This window comes from Felis catus, chromosome A3 (assembly GCF_018350175.1).
Source record: "Felis catus isolate Fca126 chromosome A3, F.catus_Fca126_mat1.0, whole genome shotgun sequence".
NCBI classification, from domain to species: Eukaryota; Metazoa; Chordata; class Mammalia; order Carnivora; family Felidae; genus Felis; species Felis catus.
In genome coordinates, this window is record NC_058370.1 from 101,157,072 (window position 1) to 101,176,999 (window position 19,928).

The following is a 19,928-nucleotide window of genomic DNA, read 5'->3' on the forward strand; positions in this document are numbered from 1 at the left end:
TGTTTAGATAGTTTGTATTGATTTTCACTGACTTTTTGTGTTATCACCTCCATTCTGTTATTGAGTCCATCCAATGAGTTTATTTTGATTACCGTATCTTCTGTTTCTTTGCTAAGACCTTGTGTCTTTTGTTTGAAAGTGTTTGTTCTTCCTTATTAGAGCAGTTTTATAACTTGATATCTAAAGTCTTTGATGATTTCAGTGTCTTTGTTCTCTTGGCATTGACGTCTGCTGAACATTTATTCCCATGTGAGTTTAGATTTTCTTAGTTCTTTGTATGCCAAGTAATTTTGAATTGTGTCCTGGACATTTTTAAATACAGTTGACCCTTGGGGCGCCTGGGTGGCTCAGTCGGTTAAGCGGCCGACTTCGGCCCAGGTCATTATCTCGCGGTCCGTGAGTTTGAGCCCCGCGTCGGGCTCTGTGCTGACAGCTAAGAGCCTGGAGCCTGTTTCAGATTCTGTGTGTCCCTCTCTCTGACCCTCCCCCGTTCATGCTTTGTCTCTCTCTGTCTCAAAAATAAATAAACATTAAAAAAAAAAAATTAAATACAGTTGACCCTTGAACAATATCCTGCACAATTGAAATTCTGCATATAACTTTTGACTCCCCCGAAACTGATAACTTACTGTGACCAGAAGCCATACTGATAACATAAACAGTTAACACACATTTTTTAAAATGTTTTTATTTTATTTTTGAGAGAGAGAGAGAGAGCAAGCAGGCGAGGGGCAGAGAGAGAGAGGGAGACACAGAATCTGAAGTGGGCTCCAGGCTCCAAGCTGTCAGCACAGAGCCTACCTGACACGGGGCTCGAACCCACAAACTGTGAGATCATGTCCTGAGCCGAAGTAGGACGCTTAACCGACTGAGCCACCCAGGTGCCCTAACACACATTTTGTATGTTGCATGTGTTATATACTATATTCTTACAGTAAAGTAAGCTAGAGAAAAGAAAATGTTACTGAGAAAATCATAAGGAAGAGAACATACATTTATCTTACTGTATTTATCAGAAAAAGAATTCACATATGAGTGGATCTTGGGGCGCTTGGGTGGCGCAGTCGGTTAAGCGTCCGACTTCAGCCAGGTCACGATCTCGCGGTCCGGGAGTTCGAGCCCCGCGTCAGGCTCTGGGCTGATGGCTCAGAGCCTGGAGCCTGCTTCCGATTCTGTGTCTCCCTCTCTCTCTGCCCCTCCCCCGTTCATGCTCTGTCTCTCTCTGTCCCAAAAATAAATAAACGTTGAAAAAAATAAAAATAAAAAAAAAATAAATAAGTGGATCTTTGTAGTTCAAACCCATGTTGTTCAAGGGTCACCCATATTATGTTACGAGATTCTGGGTCTTGTGTAAATTCTATGGAGAATGTTAATGTTTTTGTTTTAGCAGACAGTCAACCTGGTTGGGTTCAGGCTGTAAGTTCTGATCAGTCTTCTCTGAGTTGTAATTTCAGTGTCTGAGCTATTTTAATGTGTCCTGTTTGTATGCCAACCAACAGCCATTCTGGGACCTGGAATCTAGTTCTGTCCCCTAGTTTAGTTTTCAAAGTCTGGCATATTCCTTAGGGTCAGACCCATGCACGTGAAACTTGAGAGTGAACCTAAGGGTTCAGAAACAACTTTAAAGGGTCATGTTGTTTAATTCTTCCCTCTCTGGGATCTCCCTATGACTTTATGGTTCTCTGGGGCTGCTGTTTTGGTCATTCAGCCTGAAAGCTGGGGCTTTGTTTACCCTGCTCTGTGCATTTACAGAGATTATGCCTGTACCTGGGGGTGGGTGGTAGAAGGACAGAGAGCAGATGCAGTAGAGGTTTTTGCCCCTCCTTCTTGGGACCACAGCTCCTCTGATTAGAGAGAAAGGACCCCCCCCCCCCCCAGAGTTTTAGGTTTCTCGCTGTAGAGGTAGATTTCTAAAGATATCCTCCCAAGATTCTTGTCCCCTGGTTATTCAGACATTAATCTAGTTACCGCTGTGAAGGGACTTTACAGGTATAATTAAGGTTACTAAGCAGTCGACCTTAAAATAGGGAGATTATCTAGGTGAGCCTGGTATAATTCACATGAGTTCTTAAAGGCAGTAGAGGTTGGTAGAAAGAAATTCGAAGTGTGAGGGATGTCACCTCTGTTGTTGGCTTTGAAGATAGAGGGGGCCATGAGCTAGGGAATGTGAGTGGCTTCTGTAAGCTGAAAACACTCCCTATGCCAGTTAGGAAACAAGGACCCTGGTCTTAAAACTGCATGGAACTGCATTCTGCAAGAACCTGAATGAATCTGGAAGCAGATTCGTCCCATATTCTCAAAACAAGAGCCTAGGTCACTGACACCTTGATTTCAGCTTCGTGGGGCCTGGAACAGAGAAACTGCTGGAGCCTGTTGGACTTCTGATCTATCAAGCTGTGAGATAATAAAATTGGTTTAAATTAACAGTCAAAAACTAGTGCACCTACAGACTGCCTTGAGCTAGAGTTGCAAGAAAATGGAGGGGAAAAACATGTGATTTCCCTTCCTGTCTTTCTGAACAGTAGGAGAAACCCATTCCTGTTTCTCATGCCAGAACTAGAGGGCTTCTTCTGGAGTTCTGTGTCCATATTCTGGGTGCCTCGTTCAGTGTTTTGGCTGTATTGCATCCAGGCTGAGAGGTAGTGGTGGGAGAAAAATAGTAAACTCACTACTAGTTCTGTGACCCTCTTCTCAATCCACTTACTACTGTTATGGTCCCTGACTTGCGATGATTTGACTTAAAATTTTTTGACTTTATGATGGTGTGAAAGTGATAGGCATTCAGTAGAAACTGTACTTGGAATTTTGAATTTTGATCTTTTCCTGGGCTAGTGATACTTTGCAGTATGATCTGCATTACAGTATTCAGTAAATTACATGAGATATTCTATACTTAATTATAAAATAGGCTTTGTGTTACATGATTTTGCCCAACCATAGGCTAATGTAAGCATTCTAAGCATTTTTAAGATAGGCTAGGCCAAGTTATGATGTTTAGTAACTTAGGTGTATTAAATGCATTTTCAATTTACCTTATTTTCAACTTATGAGTTTATCAGGATGTAATCATAAGTGGAGGAACATATGTAATTACTTTTTTAAAAATTAATTAATTAATTGAGAGAACAAGCAGGAGAGGGGCAGAGAGAGTGAGGGACAGATGATCCAAAGCAGGCTCTGTGCTGACAGCAGCGAGCCTGATCTGGGGCTTGAACTCGCAAACTGTGAGATCATGACCTGAGCTGAAGTCGGAAGCCTAACTGACTGAGCCACCCAAGTGCCCTTGTAGTTACTTTTTAATGTCCTTAAATGGCTGCTGCATTCATTCTGTCCTGATTTTATAACTGTATTCAGTGGGATAGAGTAGAATGTGTTTACATGATCTTACCCAGAACTGGAACTCAACATGTGTTTTGAAAAAATCCTTTATTTTCTTATAAAAGGAACATTTGTTCTTTGTGTGGAGAGTGGTAATCTCCAGTGATAATCTCTGCTAAAACTTTAATGTATATTCTTTCAGGCTTTTTCCTAAGCTTTTACAAGAATTTCTTTCTTTCTTTTTTTTTTAAACAAAAATGGGGTCATAATTTTGTAAAACTTGCTTTTTTCCCCCTTAAGGTGTCCTGGGCATTTTTCTGTGTTAGTAGATGTAGAGTAATGAACCACACTTTTTCATTGTGAATGGTAATACTAGAATAATAGCAACTACCATTTCATTTAACCAATAAGGGAATGTATTAATTTGCCAGGGCTGCTGTAACAAAATGCCACAGACTGGGTGGCTTAAACAGACCTCTATTTTTCCACAGCTCTGGAGATTGGAAGTTCAAGATCAAGATGCTGGCAGGGTTGGTTTCTTCTGAGACCGGTCTTCGTGGCTGGTAGATAGCCATCTTCTCCCGGTGTCTTCACATGGTGTCTTAGTCCATTTGAACTGCCAGAACAAAATACCATAGACTAGGTTATTTAAACAACAGAAATTTATTTTTCTCACAGTTCTGAGCACTGGGAAGTCTACGATCAAGCTGCTGGCCAATTCGTTTCCTATTGAGGGCAGACAGCCTCCTTCCTGGCTTATAGATGATTGCCTTCTCACACTGTCCTCACAGGGTAGAGAGACAGAGAACACTCTGATGTTTCTCCTGTTGTCTGATAAGAGCCCTAGCCCTATCAGATTAAGGCCCCACCCTTGTGGCATCATTTAACTATTATCACTTCCTCACAGATGTCTCTAAATACAGTTACTTGGTGGTTGGGGCTTCAATGTAGGAATTCGGGAGGGGTGGAGATGGGGACATCTAGATATTCAGTTAATAACACATGGCTTTTCCTCTGTACCTGTCTGTGTCCTAATTCCCTCTTTTTATAAGGATACCAGTCCTGTTGGATTAGGGCTCACTGTAATGACCTCATTTTAATTTAGTGAGGTACTGAGAATTAGGACTTCAACGTGGGAATTTTGAGAAGATGAAGTTCAGCCCATAATAGGAAGGTACTTTTATTTTCTCCACTTAAGGAAGCTGAGGCTCAAAGACTTTGACTAATTTGGCGAAGATCACACAGCTAGTAAGAGAGAGAATGAGGATTCAAACCCAGGTAGATTAGTCTCAGAGTCTGCTCTCTTAATTACTTGGCCATTTTCCCTCCCCCCAACCCCTACCTTGGCACGGCAGTTGTTGGGCCTTGCCATGATTATTTAATCCTGTGTTGGACGTATGGGTTTTCTCTCTTTTCCAGTTAGACAGTGCTGTATTGAACATGTTTGTATAGTTAGCACTGTATACCTGAAAATATTGCTGTATTCACTAGAAATCAGTTTATCCACAGAAATGACTAAATGTATGTATTTTCCCAAATCCCCTCTGAAAATGTACCCATTTACTCTTCCAGCAATAATCAGTGAGGGTGACAAGTTTTGGAAAGCAGTGGAAAAACTACTTCTTGTGGTAGGCTGCAGATAATTTGAATTGGGTACTTACTGTGGATATCTGAGTGAAACGAAGGGTACTCTTTCTGTTAGGTAGGGTGAAGATCATATAAAATGGTATATCCTAGTCAACTCATGATTTGTTTTCTTTTTTTCAGAATTTTGATTCTGACATTAGCAGTGTGGGAATAGATGGCTGCTGGCAGGCAGACAGTCAGAGGCTTCTCAATGAGGTGATGGTGGAGCACTTCTTTCGACAAGGGATGCTGGATGTAGCTGAGGAGCTCTGCCAGGTAACGGTGTGCCTGCTAACAGTGTGCCGGTGGGTGAGAACATGATACAAAATGAGGGAACTCAGGGGAGTTTTGAGTTTTCTTTTGGCCACAGACAGATTTTTAATATTTTAAGTACCAGGGCCGACCTCATTTTACTAGGAAGTCCTTTTTTCTTTTCTTTTCTTTTTTTTTTTTTTTGAAGAATTTTTTTGGTTTTATTTTTGAGAGAGAGCGCATGAGAGTGCGAGCAGGGGGAGGGGCTGAAAGAGAGGGATACAGAGGATCCGAAGCAGGCTCTGCACTGTCAGTGTAGAGTTCAGTGTGGGACTGGAACTCATGAACTGTGAGATCATGACCTGAGCTGAAGGCAGATGCTTAACTGACTGAGCCACCCACATGCCCCATGTTCTAGAACTTCTTATTTGAGTTGTTTTTTTTCCTTATCCCTGCCTCATCACAGCGGTCCCAGGTAATCAACCAAGGGGTCAAAAGTGATACTACTTTCTCCATTTCCTCTTTTGTTAGGGAAGGTAGTATAGCAGAGAAGAAGAGGATAAAGAAGTTTACGTATGTTCTGCTGATCTGGCCCAACTTGCAGCATTTTGTTTATCAAATAAGTTTCAAGCTAAAATTTACTTCAGTGAGCAGCTTTGCCTTTTATTGCTAGTAGATATGAGCTTAAGGATCTCAGAATAGTTCATCCATTCTACCTAGTTGTAATAATGGCAGCTGCCATGTATTTAGAGCCACAGGCCAAGCCCTGCCTTTATTCCTCACTGCAATCCTGTGAGGTAGAAATTGCTTCCATTCTACAGATAAGGAACCCGAGGTCTGGAGAACTAGCTTGCCCAAGGCCATATGGGTTCTTCGTGAAGAAACTAGGATTCAGTCCCAAATTCATGTGTCTTCAAACTCCCTTTTAGTCCACCATATGTTACTGTATTTTCTGTTTAGAAAAGTGAAGGACTATAAAAATTAAATAGTTTAATGTCAGTGTGTAAGCTAGACTTCTAATCTAAGCCTTTTCTTTTTTCTTTTTTCTTTTTTCTTTTTTAAGATTTTATTGTTAAGTAATCTCTACACCCAGCATGGGGCTTGAACTTACGCCAGGATCAAGAGTTTCATGCTCTACTGACTTAGCCAGCCAGGCACCCCTTCTATTTTAAATAATTCGGAAAGCCAATAATTCAAGTCTTTCTCTGTACCTTTATGGGAATTTTGTGTGTGTCCATGTAAATTTCCTAAAGTGAATTGTGTCTTTTAGCATTAAGCTTATTTATAAGTAACAAAGACCCAAAATACCACTGGCTTAAAAATAATGGATTATATTTCTCTTGCACAGAAATAGGAAGTAGTAAGCCATCCACAGCATGTATAGTAGCTATGCTCCATGAGGCTTTTGGGGACCTAGCCTCCATGTAGCTCTGCTGTTACTAAGGTGTCCCCTGTCCTTATGGTCCAGGATAGCAACCAGAACTCTAGGTACACCTTTTGGTATTCCAAGAAAGGGCAAAGAGTACATGTTTGTATTTCACCGGCCAGAACTTCCATCTCGCAAAGTCATACTCCATACAGTTATGGAGTACAGCAGTACAGCTTTATTCCATACAGTTATGTACTCGGCTAAAATCTGGGGGCTCTGCTACTTTGGGAAAGAAGAAGGAATGTTAGTAGGACTCAGTCATCAGTCTGTACCATAGAAACACACGTTAAAAATTATTTTTTAATGGCTTGCCTCATATTTTATAATTTAGAATATGCTTTTAATATATTTCTTTGTCTGATTACTGCTAACAAAAGTTCTTTCTGTTTTTTCAGGAATCTGGTCTTTCTGTAGACCCAAGTCAGAAAGAACCATTTGTGGAGTTAAATAGAATTTTAGAAGCATTAAAAGTCAGAGTTCTGAGACCTGCTCTGGAGTGAGTTCCTATGTTTGTTTTCTTTTGAATACTTGGGGAGAACTCTCTGTAAGGAAACTTAATTAGAAAACACATTAGAGATTTTGACATATATCTGTACCCTCTATATATCTCACCTGGGGTAGACTTCAGAGAAAGTGAGGAAGAATTATTTTCTTTCTTTTAGCAAAGTGAGAATGGGGGATGGACAAATATGAGAAAATGGTTAGAGCCTTCTTATCAGTTGATCTGAATTCCCAGAAGAGAAAAAGGGTTTCCTGTATCCAGGCTATTCTACTGCTTTAGACTAGCATTATAACTGAAGTACTATTGTTCAAGTGGTCTCAGTTTGATATTTGAACCTCCATAATGTGCGGGGTTCTGTGCTAGCATTCTAAAAAAAACAACTTAATTGGCTATTGGAACTAAGTGGTATGCAGGAAGACTGCAGATATTGTTATGAAGGAGTTCTGTGCTCATTACTACATTATAAAATGTAATGATTCACTGTGAACTTGTCATTGATATGAATTATCTTAAATTACTGAGTAAGCTATGATAAGTAATACCCTAGAGCAGGATCAAGAAAGGTTTTTTGTCAAAGGCAAGACAGTAAATATTTTAAGTTTTGCAAGCCACATAAGGTCTCTGTCACATATTCTTCTTTGCTTTATTTTACAACCCTTTAAAAATGTAAAAAAAAACAAAACAAAAAAACCCACAAAACCATCTTGGCCATCTGGTATATAAAATGGGCAGCAAGCCATATTTGAACCTTAGCCATAATTTGCTGACCCCTGTCCTAGAATTTTTTAATGTGAGGATTACCAGGTGGTTTAAAAAAAAAAAAAACAAAAACTCATAAAATAAAAGGAAGAAACTGGATGATAGAAACAGTGATACTGTTATGGGGTTCTAGGCATAGAATTCTGGTATTTTAAAATTGGAAGTATTTGAGATTATTGTTTTCAGAAAAAAAAGTAGGTGGGGAGATTCTTGATTTTTTTTTTTTTTGTAAAATTCCACTAACCTATTTAATTCTGCATATTTAGTTTTCTGTTTCTGATCATTTATCAGTTCTTAAAAGATTTGCAAAGTTTTGAAACCAGCTCAGATGAACATGTAGAGATAGATTCCTGTGTACATTTATAAATGATAAATTCCTGTATACATTATAAATATGAGGCAGGTAGGTCCTGTATCTTTATTTATTTATTTTTTTAATTTTTTTTTTAACATTTATTTATTTTTGAGACCGAGAGCATGAACAGGGGAGGGTCAGAGAAAGAGGGAGACACAGAATCTGAAACAGGCTCCAGGCTCTGAGCTGTCAGCACAGAGCCTGACACGGGGCTCGAACCCACAGACCGCGAGATCATGACCTGAGCCGAAGTCGGATGCTCAACCGACTGAGCCACCCAGGCGCCCCTAAGTCCTGTATCTTTAAAGATAGACATCAAATTGTACCACTGTGTATGGCATACATTACCTTTACAGTTTTTTTGGGTTTTGTTTTTTAGCAGATATTAGATTTTGACACACCTGGGAGATTAAATTCTGTCAAGTACCAGTCATAACTCTTAAATAGCCACTCTCCCATCTACTTTCATGTTTTACCCATATGATTAAACATCTATAGAGAAGAGTGAGGGAGCCTAAATATAGAAATGTATGGGTTTTCCAGTTGTTTCATAACGATTTGGAAATAATATTTGGGTTATTCAACTGATAGTCATTTATCCGTTAATTTCTCAGGATTTTTTTCATCAAATTTTTGTTGAGTGCTTACCATGTGCCACAGACTGTGCTGAGTATTTAGACCACCTCAGCTCTCAAAGTACTCAAGGCGTTTCCATTTTGGAGTGAAGAAAATTGATAACACCCTTTTAACTTTGTGCTTTTTCTGTAAAATCTAAGATTCTTACTGATAACCATATCATATGTATCAATGATTTCGAAAGGAACTTTGGAGAGCATTAGCTATCAGTTGCAAATGATAAGAGACAATGGAAAGAAGGAAGAAAAGAATGTTGGTATGGCAGAAGTGGCAGAACAACAGCTAATTATATACACAGAGCTGGTTAGGACACTGCCTACTCTTTTGTTCCTGCCCCCTTATATTTCTGACTTTGTATATGGGTTTTTCTTCTCCAGATTGCCTTATCTATTTTTTAAGTTCTTCTTGGCACCTGGCATGGTGCTTTACTTCATAAGCGTATGGCATACTTCAGTAAACGATGGAATAGTTAGAAGGAGAACTTTGAGCAAACGTGAGACCTCTTCCTTCATGGGGGAGATAGAGGTCAAGCCAAAAGTAACTTGTGTCGACAAGAGAGTAATAGCAACTTAACATAAAGGGATGGAGAAATATTAGAGAAACAGAAACTGTTGTTATAGGTATGAGCCAGTTACTGACATTTTAAGTGCTGTCTTCAGGGGAAGCCTGTCTTCAGGTTGCCTGCCTTAAAGGTGTTTCAAAGAGTAATACCACCTTCTTGGATTTGCCACAGTCTATGGTCTGGCTTACAACCTTGCAGACTTGGAAATCTGGTTTTTCAACACCGAGGAGTAGGCCCAGGGGCCCCCAGCACTTGTTTAGAAGAATTTGCAGTTTAAAAGAGTTTGCAAAGCCTCAGTAGAACACTGTGAGGGAACAGAAAATAACTGAATGGTTATGAGAAGGAGACAGAGAGAGAGAAATTAAAAGAATTTTTCACAGAAGAGAGAAAAATATTCTGTTAGTTTAGACCACAGAAGAATTTTAGATTGGACAGGCCATGAACAGTATGAGGCAGCCTGTTGAAAAATGAAAGGACTCCATCTCTAAGCCTAGTGATTAGGTGGGGCTAGAAATAAAAACCACAGAGAGATTATGATGAGCTTAACCATTGTAGTTTCTTTGTGGTATGAACAGTGGATCTAAGGAGAAGGAAGTGTTTGCCAGACTTAGAGAAATTGTAGTATCTGTGAATAAAACACCAGTTATAAGCGGAGAAAGTTTTTAGAAAATGAAAATGAAGGCAGCAAGCTGAAGTACCTGATCACAGAGCCTTGACTACCACTGGCAATGAGGGTGACAATGATTAGGCAGTTTCTGGTATTTGTTTTCTTGTTTTTAGTTTTGGCTTCCTGTAGGTGGGCAGTCTTGCTGACTCAGACATTTTTTAATAGCCACATAGAACCACAGAAGAAAGAAGGCTCTGATAGATATACCATTGGAGAAAAGGAATCCAAGTTGGATTTTTTTTTTTTTCCCAGAGCTTGAGTTTTTTGTTTTTATTTTTGTTCTTTTTGGGTTTTTTGTTGTTGTTGTTGTTCAGGATGGTTCTTAATTCTGAAAAGGCAGAAAAGGTGAGTTAAGTGATACATTTTTAACTCACTGTGCCCATGCGCTAAGTCTGGTGGAGACGGAGCTATTCTATTAAAAAGAAACCAATTGAGGTGCGCCTGGGTGGCTCAGTGGGCTGAGTGTCTGGCTTCGGCTCAGGTCATGATTTCATGGTTTGTGGGTTTATTTATTAGCAGTAAATAAAAAGCATGTCATATTTAAGAACTTTATTTAAAAAAAATCGCTAATTGGTAGAACTGTGTCGTCCAGCATGGTGGCCACTTGCCTCACATTGCTTTTGGGACTCTTACCAGGCACTGCATTATGGAGAGGCTCAAATTAAAAGTGTACGTGTTGTTTGTTTTGTTTTGTTTTGTTTTGTTTGAAGTAAATTAAATGCGTAACACTATAGTTTGTATTTAAAAACAAATTTTGTTTTTAACGTTTATTTATTATTGCAAGACAGAGACAGAACATGAGCATGGGAAGGGCAGAGAAGGGGGAGACACAGAATCCAAAGCAGGGTCCAGGCTCTGAGCTGTCAGCACAGAACCCGACCCAGGGCTCGAACTCACAAACCAGGAGATAATGACCTGAGCTGAAGTCGGATGCTTAACCGAGCCACCCAGGCGCCCCTGTATTATTTTTTAAAATAGCATGTAAGAAGGACAAAGATTCACACCAGTCTGAGATGAGTAAAATGTTAGTAGTTCCAGTGATGAACTCAGTCCATATCTGAGAAACTGCCATTTGCAAATATTTCAGAAAAGAAATGTTAAGCTATTCTTTTTGGTCTCTAAAGCAACGTTATAGGATTCTTAACCTTTTTTTGGCTGAACTTTGATTTTTGTCATTTTTGCCATTCTCTGAATTTTTTAAGCACTTGATTTGGTCACCAATAACATTGAGCCAAGTCCACGTCTGTGGAGTAAATAAACGTCATTCATTTCACCGAACTTAAGCTTGTACACCATCCCCCCCCCCCCCGCCCAAGAATATAGCCCTAGAGGAGAACAGAAAAAGAATATATTTGTAAGCCTTTTAAAAATGTTCTGAAAGGTTATAGTGGAGTGTCTGTGGGAATTGGCAAGAGATATTTTTCATTATTACCAGAAATAGACACCAACCCAGATTGGCAAAATTATAAAAGGAGTGAGGTAAATAGATGAGGCTGTCAGTTAGGTTCCTGGGGGACAGCAGCTAACTGTGAAGGTGGGATCTTGTTTTAATTATTTTTGGAATAACATGGAAATTCTAAATATGGAGCTAACAATGTGCCAAGTCTTTTCAGAGGCCTGACAGTTAGGATAATTAATGCTTAATGCTTTGTGGGATAATTGTGTGGAGTGGGTTGCTTCTAACTTAGTCACCTAAGTCAGTAGTATTGTTTTGGGGTCTTTTTATGGAAGAGGCACAAAAGGTCTCTTTATTAGGGAATGGAGTGGCAGTGAACAGAGATAATTGTGATATCAGTGACCTTACTGGGTGCCTTTTAGCCCTTTTGGGGGGGTTGTCTACAGTGTCTTTTTTTTTAATTTTTTAAAATGTTTATTTTTGGGGGGCGGGGGAGGACAGAACAGGAGACACAGAATCCAAAGTAGGCTCCAGGCTCTGAGCTGTCAGCACAGAGCCTGACGTGGGGGTCGAACCCACAAGCCGTGAGATCATGACCTGAGCCAAGGTTAGACACTTAACCGACTGAGCCACCCAGGTGCCCCTACAGTGTCTCTTTAAATTAGGAATAGTTCTAAAGCTCATGGTGCTCTCAATAATCCACATAGGAGATTTGGGATCAGAATTTTTTTTTAACAAATCACAGTGAAGTTACAATTGAATGTTTAGTTGGCTTTTTGGTTGTGTATCGTACTAGTTGTTTTCTTTTAAAAATTAAAAATCAAAAGTTTTCTGCTGGAAATGCCATTATCTAGAAAATAGCATTCTATTTCTTAACATCTCAACTATTTTTTTGTATGTGTCTTGTATTGCTTTATAGGCAGTGGGTTAAGTTTTGGGGGCCAATTATGTTTCGTGCTTTTGTAGTTTCCTGTGCTTTGGATTTGGTTATTACCAGGTTAATTAAGGCTCTGATGGTCTTCTACCTCTTATTCCTGCTCAGAGAAGCAAATACCCAAGTGAATATTCAATGTGAACTTCTAGCTATAAAAACTTGAATGTTTTGAAGAGGATTAACTGATACATGGATATCATCATATTCCCACACAGTTGAGACTATAAAAACCAAAGCAGCACTGAGTATTACATGGAAGCGCCCAAATAATTCTTGTCTTTTAAGTATAATTTTCTTATTAAAAATAATGACTTTGAAGAACCATTAGAGTTCATTCATTCAGTAAATACAAATTAAGTTGCTTATTATTGAATATCTATTTGTGCCCATCTCTGTGCTCAGCGCTTTAACTAGCCCCCTTGTTCGATGCCCACAACCCTTTGAGGTACCCCCATTTTACAGGAAGGAAACAGATTTTAGAGAATTGAGTAACAGTTGCCCAAATTCACACTGCAGAGCTAAGATTAAAGTCCACGCATAGTTGACTCTACTAACCTGTATTCTTTATCAGTATACCTCATTCAGAGTAGGCAGGGTGTGCCGAGATGAGCAAGACAGAGTCCCTGCCTTATAAAAGACCAGAAACTATCCTACAAATGTGAGATGAGCCATGTGAGAGGTTCAGATACAAGGGACATCAAGAGTTCTGTGGCTGCAGAGATTATTTAGGAAAGTTGTAGAAAATGTGGCAATTGAGCCTGGCCCTTGAGTTTTTCTGCTCTATTCTCAGCTACTCACTTTTTGTTTGATTGTTCGTTTGCAAAAAATTAACCAGCACCTCCACTGGGAGGTAGGATCATGGCTTCTCACTGCACAAAGCAAACAGGTCTTCCATCTAGACCAGCTTTCATTCACTTGGACACACCACTCTTGATGGTAATGAAGTTTGCTAAATCAGGTTATCTGAATGTGTTAGGTTCAGATGTCAGGTTCTTGGCCTGAACCTCTGTCTCCATTCTAGTCTCATTATTTTCCTCCTTTAATTTGTCACACCACATGACAAACACCGCTAATTTCTCCTATTGGCCAACCACTTCTTGCTCCTGCCGACACCCACCCCTGTGCTGCTTAAGAAAAGTGGAGGGGCAGGGATCTTGGTGAGAAAAAGAAAACTAATCTAATTTTCTTTCTTTAAGAGTTGTGCCGTAGTGAGGGCGCCTGGCTGGCTCAGTTGGTGGAGCGTGCGGCTCTTGATCTCAGGGTCGTGAGTTCAAGCCCCACATTGGGCATGAAGCCTACTTTAAAAAGAGTTGTGCCATAGACATGTGGACTTGCTTATTAGTTCTTCAAACATTGCATCTTTCTCCTTTGTGCCACTCTGGGCCTTCTTGGCTTTTATAAAGTTGGGGTGTCTCGGTGGCTCAGTTGGTTAACCTTCTGACTGCAGCTCAGGTCATGACTTGCCGTTGTGAGTTCGAGCCCTGCATCAGGCTCTGTGCTGACCGCTCAGAGCCTGGATCCTGCTTCGAGTTCTGTGTAAACTGTAAGTAATTGCATAAGCTACAAACCTTACTCCCAAATCACCACATAAATAACAAATCACCACATAAATAACAGATGTGCATCTTGATCACAGCCAACCACATCACGTCTTCCAAGTCTGTCAGTGATTGGTCACCGCACATTCGTTACCCCTCAGCAAGCGTGTAGTTGTCTTGCCTCCTCATCCCCCAGAGATAAACACGTGCAACGTATTACAGAAATGGATTTTTGAAAGAGGAGCTTGGTCAACAAAGGTGAATTGCTAGAAGTGAAATTGCACGTGATTAGAAAGAGTTGAGGGGCGCCTGGGTGTCTCAGTCGGTTAAGAGTTCAACTTTGGTTCAAGTCATGATCTCACAGTTCGTGAGTTTGAGCCCCACATCAGGCTCTGTGCTGATGGTTCAGAGCCTGGAGCCTGCTTCGGATTCTGTGTCTCCCTCTCTCTCTCCCCACTGCCCCCTGCCCCCTACTCACACATATTCTCTCTCTCTCTCAAAAATAAATAAACATTAAAAAACAAAAAAAAAAGTTGAAAATGCCATCGACAGAGCGGAGCCAGGATGAGATGCAGGCCTGAACAAAGTCATGATAGAAGCCGTACTGAAAAAAGCACTATGAATGTGAAAAATCAAGGTAGAGCCACTTTGACATTCTTTAATTTAAATTGCACTAGGAACGGAAAGCTGCTTATGGTTTAAAAGGAATGTTTACTTCTACTTTGGATTGCAATTTTTTTTTTTTTTTAAAAGGTTAGTTTGGCCATGTGGCAGTTGGCCGTATTGAAAGAAAACAGTAATCATAAGGAGATTGAAGAAGAACTTTACTGCCAAAGACGGTTTCATCAATTCAGAAGTCATCATTAACTGGCTAACGTTTAGCTCTCTGGGGAGGCTGCTGGTGTAGATAAAAATGCTGCTGTGAAATTTGTACCCAGATTCCAGAGATTAGTTAAGGCAGATGTTCTGATTGTCAAGGAAGGCAATCATTAAGAACTTCAAGCACAAAAGATACAGGATCATGAAGTGATCATGAAGGAGATAAGGGATAGATGAATTCATTTATATGAGACACCACAAGAGTGTGACTTTAAAACCCATGTTTACCTGGCCAGTCAACTGTGGCCAAGGAATTGGGGTCAGGACAATACAAATGTGGGTGCCTGGAGGTATGAGGGAGAGGTGCTATAAGGCAGGGTTTTCACCTTAATGCTTACTTACATATGTTTACACGTTTGAGAGCAGAGATCCTTAGTGTAGAAAATGACATTTTGCCAGGAAGGGAGAAGCTTAGAAATGGTTAATCTAATGCTTTGCTTTGTGAGATTTAGGCTTAATATAATATTCAAAAGTTAAGTGAAGATAATACATTGTTTCAAGACAGAAGGTCAAGAAATGTAATTTAAGAAATACATGACAACTTGTATTCTGTGAATTTGGAGTTTGCATTTTCCCCACATTTCTCCAGCTCCTTTTTGTAATGAAATAGCTATTTACTTTTCCTGAAAATTTCTTGGTGGGCCTGGGGTTTAGGAACTAGCAATGTTAGCTTTTTTTCTGATTATTTTATAGCCTTGTTTATAGCTAAATTTGAAAGTGAGTATAAATAAGTGATAAATTAGGAACTACATTGTCCAGTATTTAAATACCTCTCCAAGTTAAATGGGTTACATATATATATATATATATATATATATATATATATATATATATATATATAGTTTGCAGAGCTTAAAATCATATGTGGAATCATTAGATTGTGTACCTGAAACTGATACAACACTGTATATTAACTATACTGGAATAAAAATAAAAATAAATGTACTCCTTGGAACTGGAAATCATGAAGGTCCCTGACAAGCTAGATATTGCCAGACACTCAGTACTTTTGGTACTGACAGTTGGCGTTGGGCATTCATGAAAGATCGCTGCCAAAAGTACGTTGCTGGTGTCAGCAGGATTTATCTCAGACTTGGTGTTGCGACCAGGCAAGCTTTCAAAGCTTACTTAAATTTAAGTAAATATTGCCAAAGTCTAAGTGATGAATATAGTTTTAAAATATTTTTAGCAAGAACCTTGATTTTGAAGTCACAGAAACTTCATGTTTGGACTCTAAGATGGGGATGCATCAACAGGTTGATTAGAATACCCATGTGCATGTGGAACCCTTAGGGTAGGATCCTGTAACAGTAGAGTTCTGTGAAGTCTAATCCCATTTAACTGATCATTATGAGGAACCTGAAACATTTTACTTTTGTAGTTTGCAGAGCTGCTCCGGGTTTATAATCATACCCAGTTCACGTTCCATTGGTCCTTGGTGAAATGGGTTAGAATATTTGTCCAACTGAAAGTCAGATGAAAAATATGATATGGCTCCTACATCTTAATCTGTTTAAAGAGATAAAGTAATGCTTCCTTACCATTTGATTGCAAAATTGATTTTAACAGCTGGTTGGTACACTTTTCTGCCTAGTGCCCACCTGGAGTGGTAGACCCAGCTCAACATTGGTTATCCCAACTGTGTGTACTGGAGAGTCCTGAGTCCCTGTACTTTGGATCTTTCAGAATTGGATATTCTTTCCTTCGTTAGCAGTATGTTTGTACAAATCATTATGGCACGGTGTGATATAAATGTGATATGTATGTAGTTTTATCTGCCGGATTAGACTGAAAACACCTTGAGGCACAAATAACCTTGTTTGCTGTTTTCAATCTCAAAGTGTGCAGCACAAAATCTTGTGCCCCCAAAAAGTCTAAAAATAGATGGTTCCCTTTCAGAATCTTATGATTCATTTATAAATATGCCATGCCAGTTTAACAGGAAAAGAGTAGTGGATACGGGCAATTGAGTAGTGAATCTCATGGCTGACACCTGCTTCAAAGTGGGCCTTGTACAAGTTCCAAATATATCCTGTGACTCATCAGAGTCCATCTTGTCTTGGTATAAAACCTTACTAAATATTTAATTGTCATCTGACTTACTATTTTTATCTTACTTTCACTAGCTGAAGTGTCTCTTTGGGTGTAGTTATGTTTATTTTCTTTACAAAAGTCTCTGGGCCAAGGGATTGATGTTACCACTGATTTCCACAAGATGGCAGACCAGACCCTTTTTTGTGTGTTGTTAGGTTTCAAAGAATTTTTGACACTCTTTGCCGGCTCTTAATTACTGTTAAAATCTTTTCTGCTTTTCCTTTAGATGGGCAGTATCAAACCGAGAAATGCTCATAGCCCAAAACAGTTCCTTGGAATTTAAACTACACAGACTGTATTTTATTAGCTTGTTAATGGGCGGAACTACAAATCAGCGAGAAGCATTACAATATGCTAAAAATTTTCAGCCATTTGCCCTAAATCATCAAAAAGGTGAGTCTAGAGTCAAATGTTTTTAATTGGAGCAGACCTATAGCCACCACTGGGATTTAGGTTTATCTTAAGGAGATCTAATACCAATTTGCTAAGGAACTAAAATAATTGTAGATGCTAATCGCTTAGATTATTATTAGATCGCTGAGTGGACCTAGAACAAAAGTAAAACATTGAAGCCTCTTGGATTCAAAGTCAGAAAGAGACATTGCATTTTGGGGATTCTGTATGTAAGAGATAGGAGAAAGAGCAGGCAGGCATGCCACCACAAAGTATCCAAAGTGGCAGCAGTGACACCTAATGTCAGTGTGGGAGTCCTGGCCAGTTCTACAGCCAGAAATGTTTGGTGGCCCCATTTACGACGTTATCATTACTCATCTAGATAATGGTAGTTACACTATGCTGTGTATAAGAGTAAAGTAACTTGAAGTTCGTATTCAGTGTTTTCCTTTTCTTCCCCTTTCTCTCAATGCTGTTTCTTTGATTTACAGTGAAGGGATAAACCAAGCTTAAGGACCAGAATTTTAAAAGACATTGTTAATAACTTAGGCTATGTCAGTTGGGGGAATTTTTGCCTTTCTCAGCTTCCCACCCCCACGTCAGCCCCTGTTTCAGGAGTGCTCATTCATACCTCCAAATTGTCACTGGTTTTGTTTAGACATTCAGGTTTTGATGGGAAGCCTTGTGTACCTGAGACAAGGGATTGAGAACTCACCATACGTTCACCTACTTGATGCAAACCAGTGGGCTGACATCTGTGACATTTTTACTCGGGACGCCTGTGCCCTCCTGGGGCTCTCGGTGGAGTCCCCGCTCAGCGTCAGGTATGGAAATGGGTCCTGCTATTGAAATATGCACTGCTTGCTTTAGTTTTTCTTAATTTCCTGTCTCGCTTTTGAAGAGAACGTTTGTCTTTCTGAAGAAGAGTACGGTTGGTATTTCAGGAGATCATCACAATTGGTGATGAAACAGTCTTAGAGCAGTGTCATCTGTGAACCTCTGGGGGTCCCCCAGAGCCTTTTTCACTGTGCCGATATTTCCACAGATGGTGCAGCAACAGTGGTGTATTAAACTGCTTGAGCCTTAGCTCGCAGATCAGCAGAGCGGTCCCAGACTCCTAAAGGACTTGGCATATTCCCCACACATCATATTTCACCACACACTTCCAGTTTAAGACACACTAGTTTTACTTAAGACTGTTCTTAAAAAAAAAAAAAAAAAAAAAAAAAAGATTGCTCTTGACAAAACATTTAAAATTATTAGTTTTATTACATCTTCACTTTTGAGTACACACCTTTTTAATATTCTGTGTGACAAAGTGGGAAGTTCTCATAAAGCACTTCAACTTCAAGCCAAAGTATCCTCTTGTCTCAGAAAACACCTGTGTATGTTGCTTGATTTTTATGAGCCAATACACTAGTTGTTGTTGTTTTTTAATTTTTTTAACTATTTTTGAGAGAGAGAGAGAGTGTGTGTGTGTGTGTGTGTGTGTGTGCGTGCGTGCACGCGCGCGCGTGCAAGTGGGGGAGGGTCAGAGAGAGGGAGACACAGAATCTGAAGCAGGCTCCAGGCTCTGAGCTGTCAGCACAGAGCCTGATGCGGGGCTTGAACTCACGGGACCATGAGATCATGAGCTGAGCCAAAGTCGGGACGCTCAACCAACTGAGCCATCCAAGTGCCTCCACTAGTTGTTTTTTTCATGAAATAGTTCTTACTTGAAAAAAATCACTACAGCTGGGGCTCCTGGGTGGCTCAGTTGGTTAAGTGTCTGACTTTGGCTCAGTTCCTAATCTCACAGCTCGTGGATTCAAGCCCTGCATCGGGCTCTGTGCTGATGGTTCAGAGCCTGGAACCTGCTTAGGATTCTATGTCTCCCTCTCTCTCTGTCCCTCCCCTGCTTGTGCTCTGTCTCTCTCACTCTCAAAAATAAATAAACATTAAAAAAAAAATTAGAATCACTACAGTTAATTACACTTCGGTTTTTGGCAGCTGTTTTTTCACATGTATGAAGTGAGCCTGTCATGTCAAGGAAAGCAACTGACTATATCTTTTTGTATCTTTTAAATTCATGAGTTTAAGCTAAGATAGCAATTTTGGAAAACTTGTATCTGCCACTGTGGGCATGCAGCTTCCCAATACTGTTCTTTCTCCTTGCCTCCTTCTTTTCCTTCCTTCCCTTATTTATCTGAGAGAGAGCATGCAAGCGAGTGCACAGGTGAGGTGAGTGAGGGGCAGAGAGAGAGAATCCCATACAGGCTTTGTGCTGACAGTGCTCCTGCAGTGGGGCTTGAGCTCACCCAGTGTAGATTTGGAACTCATGAACTGTGAGATCATGACCTGAGTTGAGCCAAAGTCAGATGCTTAACTGACTGAACTGCCCAGGGTCCCTTCCCAATACTTTTCTGATGAGATTGGTGATATTAATGAATTTGATTTTTTTGAGATTGTGTAATGAAATGTGTTAACACTTAGAAGATCTTAATTCACTGTGATCTTATAAAATCGTGCATGAGTAAAAGATTCATTCTCAGTGTGAGACAGACAATTGGATTTTAATGTAGCAGGAAACAAAAAAATTCAGTGGCAAG

At 39.9% G+C, this 19,928-nt stretch overlaps 1 protein-coding gene across 8 annotated transcripts in view; it reads left to right on the forward strand.

Annotated features, from left to right (window-relative positions):
- The window catches only part of RMND5A (required for meiotic nuclear division 5 homolog A), a 68,871-nt gene that overhangs the window by 32,344 nt on the left and 16,599 nt on the right, over positions 1 to 19,928 (forward strand). For 5 of the 8 annotated variants that reach the window (XM_045054534.1, XM_045054532.1, XM_045054531.1 and 2 more), the window contains exons 4-8: positions 3,810 to 3,848; positions 5,086 to 5,220; positions 7,021 to 7,121; positions 17,174 to 17,340; positions 17,999 to 18,164. In XM_045054534.1, the coding sequence (XP_044910469.1) occupies positions 3,810 to 3,848; positions 5,086 to 5,220; positions 7,021 to 7,121; positions 17,174 to 17,340; positions 17,999 to 18,164 (608 nt within the window). The remainder of the gene's footprint in view (positions 1 to 3,809; positions 3,849 to 5,085; positions 5,221 to 7,020; positions 7,122 to 17,173; positions 17,341 to 17,998; positions 18,165 to 19,928) is intronic. The other 3 variants (XM_045054533.1, XM_023251859.2, XM_023251858.2) reach the window with 1 other exon arrangement.